Source organism: Camelina sativa, chromosome 5 (genome assembly GCF_000633955.1).
Source record: "Camelina sativa cultivar DH55 chromosome 5, Cs, whole genome shotgun sequence".
Taxonomy (NCBI): Eukaryota; Viridiplantae; Streptophyta; class Magnoliopsida; order Brassicales; family Brassicaceae; genus Camelina; species Camelina sativa.
The window spans coordinates 22,277,093-22,285,006 of NC_025689.1; the positions used below are offsets into that span (position 1 = coordinate 22,277,093).

Below are 7,914 nucleotides of genomic sequence, written 5' to 3' on the forward strand. Positions count from 1 at the left end.
GAATGTGAGACCACGTTGTTACTATGAAATTCATGAGTTTTCATATATGGATGTGAGCTAGTTTCTTCATTGACGAGGAGAAGAAGGTTGCTGTGATTTCTGAAACCTACAAAGGAACACACTCTGCCATACTCACAACGTAGCGTACATTGTTGGAGTGGATATTGGCCGAAACTATAAAGAAGCGGATCTCGGAGTATATGTCAACCATTCTTACCCATTTGCATGCTCTTATGTTCCAAGTTCAGTGCAGCTTTAGTTAAATTTATTTTACAATAACCTATAATCAAATTATTTATACTGTTTCTATCGTGCATTTCTTTTGGTACTGGAGCTACTAACTAAATTGTAGATTGAAGTGGCGTGTGGTAGAGCAACACCCTTTGCCATACAAATGTTATTAATATGACAAAATCTTAGAAATGGATTCTTTAGTGTCTTGCTCCTTGCTCAACTTTTCCAGAGAAATGAGATTCCGGAAAAAAACAATGTTAAACCAACAAGGTCAAAATCTTCAAACTAACCATTCAACTCTATCCGTTAACCGTTAATCATTTTCAATCCTCGGCTGCCCAACACGGAAGAGGAGCACGGATAACTATAGGATCATCGGTAACCGGATGATCTAACGACAAACACTCAGCATGAAGCTCATGCCCCTCAAACGTTCTTCCACTCCACTCATACCTTCCATGATACTTCACATCTCCTCTAATCGGAATCCCAAGATACTGACAATGTAACCTAATCTGATGCGTCCTCCCACTTCGCGGAAACGCCCTAACCACAACAACAACATTATCATCATCTCCATCACAGCTCAACTCTTGAACCCCCTCAACTACAACCACATTCTCCACTTGACAAGATTCGGTTTTTATATTCTCCACACCGTTTACGGATACAACTTCAAACCTTGTCTCCATATCTCTAACGAAAGATCCACCAGGTAAGACTTTACCAACGTCAGAAGCAGCATAAACACGCCAAGCTCCGTGCTTCGACCGTCCATGACCCGAACTAACCGTGATCTTTCTCCAATTTGGAGATGACCCAATACAAAGAGCAATGTAGGATTTACTAATTCTATGTTCCGTAAACGCCTTAACAAGCTTAGCAGCTACTTTATGAGACTTGGTAATGATCATCACACCACTTGTATCACGATCTAATCTATTCGCTAAATGAAACTCACTCGAAGAATCTGAAAACAAATACACAAAAACCCAGAAATCGAATTGAGTAAATGATTCCAGCAAACATGGATGAATTAAGATTTAAGATTTGACTCACCAAGAACGACTTGAGGAGCAGAGCGAAGAACAGCTTCACAGTAAACACCTTTAGGTTTATTGACAGCCATCAAGTGTTCGTCTTCGTATAATACATCGTCTCTTGTGAGATTGAAAAGACTCGATTTTGATGAAGCTTCCATTGCTCTTCTGAGTTCAATGTCTTTCGAAATCGGAGGTGGAGGAGCTGAAATGGGTTTTGGGTATTGGAGACTGAGTTCAGAGGTAGTAGCTTCCATGGCTTTGACTGAGATTGCGAAATAGGGTTTTGTAATTATTGAATTTGCAGAGAAGGTGATGCACGAGAGGTTTCGAAGAATTTGCACGGACATTGCTCTGTTAATGTATCTTCTTCTCTAAAACACAAGAGCAAACCGATCCGATCTAACCGAAATACTTAATCCAGTGAGCCAACCAAAATTTAATTAGTTTAATTCGGATAAGCCAATCCGTATTAAACCGATCTAAAATCGATGTTTCTTAGTAAATTAAGGATGCATTTGACTTACGGTTCAATCCGAACCGAAACAGTACCAAACCATCTATTCTATATTAGGTACTAAACCAGACATTCGGTAAAACCGAACAATCTTAACCGAAATAGAATTGAACCGGATCCGCGAAGTCCATCCGGTGTCGAACCACAAAACCCTAACTATTTTGGTGACAAGAATCGAAATTTTTTTTCTGGTTCTGATCAATTTCGAAATGTTATCGTTAATCATCAGAAGATCTCGAAGCAGATTCATCCATGGAACCAAGATCACAAGTAGTTTTCTCTCTTCTTGCAACTTTCGCACAGATGCAGATTTAGTTTTGGTTTCTAGAAGAAGCTTCAATCCACCACCTGCGTCAAGCGATTTCGGATTCGATTTCGGAAAAATCTCAAATCAGAACCAGAATCAGAATCACGCTTATTCCGGGAGTAGTTTCGTTTCCACGACTCGATCACTGAGCTCAGAAGCTGTAGCTGTGGCTTCGACTTGTGATGGACTTACAGTAGAACGAATCATAGCTTATCAATGGCCGATTTTAGATGAGAGTGAAAGTGATTGGAAAAGCCACGCTGCAGCAATTTCACAGTCTATTCAAGTCATCAAGAGACGCTTACAGGTAAAATTGCGTTTACAAGCTTTCCATTGTCACTGTGTGAATGCTCAAATCGTCTTGAGAATACATATACAGAACTTGCCTGAATCTTGACAATTTTCACATAATTTTTACTCTTTTGTTTATGGTTTTGGTAGTGGAAGAAACTCTTGGTGAGGCTAAAACTGTTATCTGCAGAGCTGGATAAGCCTGATCTTTGGAACGATCCGAATCATGCTGGTAAGATAAGCCGGGAGCACGGTTCGCTTACGGGGAAAATGAAAGGAGTTATGACTTTTGAGAGAGAACTGCTTGAACACATTGACATGTTAAAACTCGCTAAGGAGGAGAATGATTCAGAGTTAGAATCGGTGGGAGTTCTCGCACTCTAGGCATGTGTTTCTTTTCTGTTTGCAGTTGTTGTTGAAGACGGTTAAATCGTAGGGGAACTACTTGAGAGTTGAGACCAAAACTGCCGATGTGGCTCGTAATATTGCTAACCATGATTATGTTTATTTCTGCTACAGGAAACTTTGAAGGCATTGATTGATATGAGAAGGGTTTCAAAAGAGAAAGAACTTGAGGCTTTATTATCTGCGGAGAATGATCCTTGTTCCTGTTATATCGAGGTGACTCTTAGAGACAATATGCATGAGATTTTTCTCTCTCTGGCTTCATGTTATGAAGCTCTGATAGGTTTGTTGAATAGGTTCAAGCTGGAGCTGGAGGAACAGAGAGCAATGATTGGGCATCAATGGTAATGGAAATGTATAAAACATGGGCTCAACGACGCAAATTCTCAGTCACTGTTGTTGATGAAGCGCCTGGAGAGATTGCAGGAATCAAGGTTTGCTTTTTTTTCTCCTAGTAGATGAAATGAATCGTACATTTGTTATACAGGAATCTGATAGAATTCAAACTGATGAAATCGTTATTGTTTCACTTTAACAAGTACAACATATCATAGAGAGACTTAGAAAATCCCAAATACCACCCCACTTATTGAGGCCCAAAGTCATGTTATCTCTGTACCTATCCCAGTCAACTATAGTTACTGAACTGGCTTACTAGTTAGGCTAGTTATATTGCTCCTGCACTAGACTAACACACAAAATTATTAGGATCACATCCGTAACCGTTGGCTCACTTATTGATCCAATTCTGTATCCAATATTCACTCCAACATCTCATTTTTTATTTGCAATTGGTCAATTCTATAATTCTGAACCGTTGGCGCATTGTCTTGAATAGCGTGCGACAATTAAAGTGAACGGAGAATACGCATATGGATATGCCAAAGCAGAAGTTGGAGTTCATAGGCTGGTGCGTATTTCCCCATTTGACAGTGGAAAACGGAGGCACACTTCGTTTGCGGCAGTTGCAGTGATTCCAATTCTAGGTGATGGGTCGACCCGTGTGCAGATCAATGACTCGGATCTCCGGATAGAGCGGTTCCGTTCTGGAGGAGCCGGTGGACAGCACGCTAACACCACGGACAGTGCTGTGAGAATCATTCACATACCAACTGGCATAACAGCAACTTGTCAGAACGAAAGGTCTGGTTTCAATGTCTTAATTTCTCTGTTATTTTTCTTCGACTTCCTTTTCTCTCAACTAAAAAAGAATTCTGGATAGGGCTGGCTTTTGGTTTTTTTTTTTTGTTTTTTTTCTTGTACGGTTTTGAGAAATTTATAGGACAGTTGTTTTTGCTTCGGTTCTGTTGGATTTGAAAGAACTTGTGTTGCTAGATTGGATTGGTTTTTATGCCCATCCTTGAGTTTCATATGCAGGTCGCAGCATATGAACAAGGCTTCAGCAATGGCTGTACTACAATCACGGTTAGACCAACTGGAGATGGCTCGTCAGACAGCAATGAATGCTCAACATACACAATCACTTACCGAGATCAGCTGGGGAAACCAGATAAGAACTTATGTTCTCCATGTATGTAATACCGAATTAACATGATTCCCCTGTACTTTTAGTTTTATTAGCTGAACGAGCTGAGTATTCTTTGTTTTTGCAGCCATACAGAATGGTGAAGGATCTGAGAACAAACTACGAGGTCTCGGATCCGGACTCGGTTCTTGAAGGAGACTTGGATGGTTTCATCTTGAGCTTCTTATCTTCTTCTTTAGACAAAGATGATCCAGGACATTAAGGTAGTGTATTGAAACAGAACTTTAAAAGATTTTGGAGTTTTCCTAAAATCAACTGTTATTTAATTTATGATTTTCAAACATTTTTTTAAATCTCGTGTTTGAATTTGAAATTTATGTAAAGTTATTCAAAATAACTCACAAACTCTTGTTATTCAATTATAGGTTGATAAAATTTATATCAAATTCAGTATCATTCAAACTTTTTTAAAAATTCAAAATAACAAGAAATGGTTTGAATTAAGTATTGATTATTTTCCACAACAAGTGTCATCCACCACAACAATACTTATCTCTAATATGCAATGCATGTCTTTAAGATAAACACATGTTATTACAATTTGTCCATTTGTCGGTACACTTTTCATTCTCTCTTTTACAAGTGTATGAGTTATCATTTCCTCATCCTTATTATATAAATAGGGATTATGTACAAATGTTGATATGTGATGAGTATATATGAAAGTAAGAAGTCACTGATAAAGTTTTGCCTTATTGTCCCCCTTTTATTTTGTATTCAACAATTCCTTACCTACTATTTCACAACAAAGTAGTGAGTTTAGACCATCTCCTACTCATCTACATATTTATCTCCCAAATAAAATTTAGAGTCAAATTTATTCTAATTCATCTTCATTTTCATCTCCAAAATAGATATTTTTATTTTTTTTTCTCTATATTTGGAGTCTTTATTTATAGTTTACACTTAAATTTGGAGATCTCTATTTTCAACTCTATAGTAGAGTAAAGTTGGAGAAAAAATTATTTCCATAACGGAGTTATCTATTTTGAAGGAAAAATATAGAAATAGGTTGGAGATACTCTAATCGAAACAATGAGAAAGATTGCTCACATTTGGTCTAGTAGCCTAATAGGATGAATGTTTTCCTAACTACTATTTTTTGTTCACAATTAGTAGAGATCAAGCAATACCTGCTAAAATATTATCTACATCATCCTCCTTATCATCATCACCATTGTTAGGTGTTTTTCTTCTTCATGGTGATATTCAACTTAGGTAAAGATCATGGATAGATAGATCTAGGGACGTTAAAAATTACCCATAGTTATCGGGTTGGCGCTGACACATTCTATATTTTGGACATGTGGTCATGTATTCACATTATTAAAAATTTTGAGCTCATCAAGGTTGAGTTTTGCAAAATGTTGAGCTCATCCTGAGCTAGCTCAGTTTGTGTTTTGCTTTAATCATTTCTTTCAAATCAACAAAGTTTTAGTTCTGGATTTTTTATAAACGACGAAGCAATTTTCCCCCTCTTAAGCCACAAGACGAGTCAACGTTACAAAATAAATTTACACGATCTTCATGAACCCACATATTCAAATTTCACATCCTCTTCAAGATCTAATTAAATTCATGTAGGCTTCCATTTATCCTACAACTAATGTTTACTTCATACAAGTGTGGAAAATTGAGTTGTTGTTGAAGATATATGCTAATTGTGATGATGGTTGATATGAGAGGAATGGCTCGGAAAATGAAAAAGAAGTTTGCAAAGTATTAGGATAAAAAAAAGTTAGTCTTGCTATCAGAACTACTATAGTTGCGAGGCTAAAAATTGCTAATATTTAAGTCAGCTTATGACAAAGTGGTTCCCATTACTTGTGAGACAAAATTTGAAATTGTGAAAAAGATTATGATTATGCTTTATAAGAATATACAACTAAATCTGCAAGTTTTTTTTATTATTAGTTCATTATCATATTCATATTCATCATGTGTAAATAATTACATGTATATTTGTATATTACAAGAAATTTTTGATTTTGAAAGTGGCCTAAAATCTAATTCAGTATATATTAAGTCAAATTTGGGAATCTATTTGGATAATTAACCTAGACTAGAGATGAAAACTTCAACAAACATGAAAGTTTTAAGCTTTTGAAAATCAACATCAATATGGTGATTTAGCTTCTATGTCATATGATGTTCTAAGCATCCCAATCAGCATTGTAGCATCTGTCATCATTTAGTGTTTGGACATGGAGTGTTGAATCTTTACAGATTATGTTTTGACCTGCCTATAGGAGACCCCCTACTATAGCTGCTCAACTAAATTCACTCATACTATTGGTCTCTACCTATACTCTAATTATATTTATTTAACCAAAATGGATTAGCTCTTCAATTGCGTTTTCAAATTACAAATTTTCTTTCACTGTATCGCGATTAGAGTAAAATCGAGTTTTAAATTTGACCCGACCATAGTTAAATGTTGACCAAATTTGAAATCCTAGATCTTTGGTTTAATTCTTCTTAAAAGAAGGATCGAGGCAAAATTAATATTAGGGTTCTTCTTCTTCAACTGCCTCGAGCAATGAGTCAAATTTCTTCTGCTGGTTCGTCTCGGCAGACTTCGAGAAGTTCTTAAATTGGAGTTCCGAGTGGGTGCTGGTGTGGTGGAGAAATTACAACCTACACCTCAAAGATAGAAGAAAATCGGTATCCAAGATTCTAAAGATGTGTTGTGGGTGTGAGATAATAAACTTTTATCTACCTTTATTCCATCAAAATTTATGATATATTGTTATTGAAATTTGATTTTAGGAAAAGAAAGAGAAACACATATTCTGTTGGGTTGATACTGCTCTTCTAGAAGAGATTAGGATGGTTGAAAGCAAACAAAAGCGATCTTAGAGGATTTCAATGACCTAAAGAAGATGGTGATGTACAATGTGGAGCTCCAAAAGGACATGGCGAAGGAGATGATGAACAAGTGTGACACAAGTGTGTGATAGATAATAAAAATATGTGTGATAAATAAGATATGATGTAAAACTTCTATAAATTAATAATGTTAGGACTTTGAGATTTTATTAATTTATAGTATTATTAATTTATCTATAAATTAATAATTATTAATTTGTTGTATAAATCAATATTTATTAATTTATAGAAATATTTACGCAAAGTACAATATTATTCACTGCATTAACTTTGAAATTATTCCTAAATGTAAATTTGGAATTTTTTCTTTAAAATTTATGTACTTTTTAGTATTTTTCTTTATTTAAAATTCCTTATACTTTGATAACATATTCAATTATGTTAACTTTCATATTTCTTTAGACTTCCTTAATTTTCTTTCAAGAAACTGTGTCTTTAATTATACGACAAGAACGTGAACGTGAATGTGAGCTACTCTTGTCTACATTACATCCACTACTTTTTATACAAAATATTAGCTATGAATTCTCATCTAAAAGGTGTTGCAAAAGCAACCATTACAGACCAAATGTAGTCAAAAATAGTTGCAATTATGGATTCAAGAAAAATTTCAGATACAAGTTAGTCAAGGTACAATCTCAAACACATTCAAACGTCTGATGAATATCTTTCCATCAATCTGAAA

At 35.6% G+C, this 7,914-nt stretch overlaps 2 protein-coding genes across 2 annotated transcripts; one reads left to right on the forward strand and one right to left on the reverse strand.

Moving 5' to 3' along the window:
• Positions 447 to 1,631, reverse strand: LOC104787395 (RNA pseudouridine synthase 1-like). The gene is made up of 2 exons (XM_010512974.2): positions 1,294 to 1,631; positions 447 to 1,204 (listed from the first exon to the last, which is right to left on the reverse strand). The coding sequence occupies exons 1-2, from the start codon at positions 1,622 to 1,624 to the stop codon at positions 558 to 560; spliced, it is 978 nt and encodes a 325-aa protein (XP_010511276.1). The 5' UTR covers positions 1,625 to 1,631; the 3' UTR covers positions 447 to 557.
• Positions 1,966 to 4,699, forward strand: LOC104787396 (peptide chain release factor PrfB2, chloroplastic). Its single transcript, XM_010512975.2, has 7 exons — positions 1,966 to 2,405; positions 2,540 to 2,752; positions 2,909 to 3,010; positions 3,091 to 3,228; positions 3,633 to 3,937; positions 4,172 to 4,325; positions 4,408 to 4,699. Exons 1-7 carry the CDS (start codon positions 2,001 to 2,003, stop codon positions 4,540 to 4,542), a joined length of 1,452 nt encoding a protein of 483 aa, XP_010511277.1. The 5' UTR covers positions 1,966 to 2,000; the 3' UTR covers positions 4,543 to 4,699.

Bases quoted from the DNA above. Each gene is read 5' to 3' on its own strand.
- LOC104787395 (XM_010512974.2), bottom strand. From the start codon at position 1,624: ATGTCCGTGCAAATTCTTCGAAACCTCTCGTGCATCACCTTCTCTGCA. The intron at 1,205-1,293 runs GTGAGTCAAATC...ATTTGTTTTCAG, and splicing joins TGCTCCTCAAGTCGTTCTTG to ATTCTTCGAGTGAGTTTCAT.
- LOC104787396 (XM_010512975.2), top strand. From the start codon at position 2,001: ATGTTATCGTTAATCATCAGAAGATCTCGAAGCAGATTCATCCATGGA. The intron at 2,753-2,908 runs GTGGGAGTTCTC...TTTCTGCTACAG, and splicing joins ATGATTCAGAGTTAGAATCG to GAAACTTTGAAGGCATTGAT. The intron at 3,938-4,171 runs GTCTGGTTTCAA...TTTCATATGCAG, and splicing joins GCAACTTGTCAGAACGAAAG to GTCGCAGCATATGAACAAGG.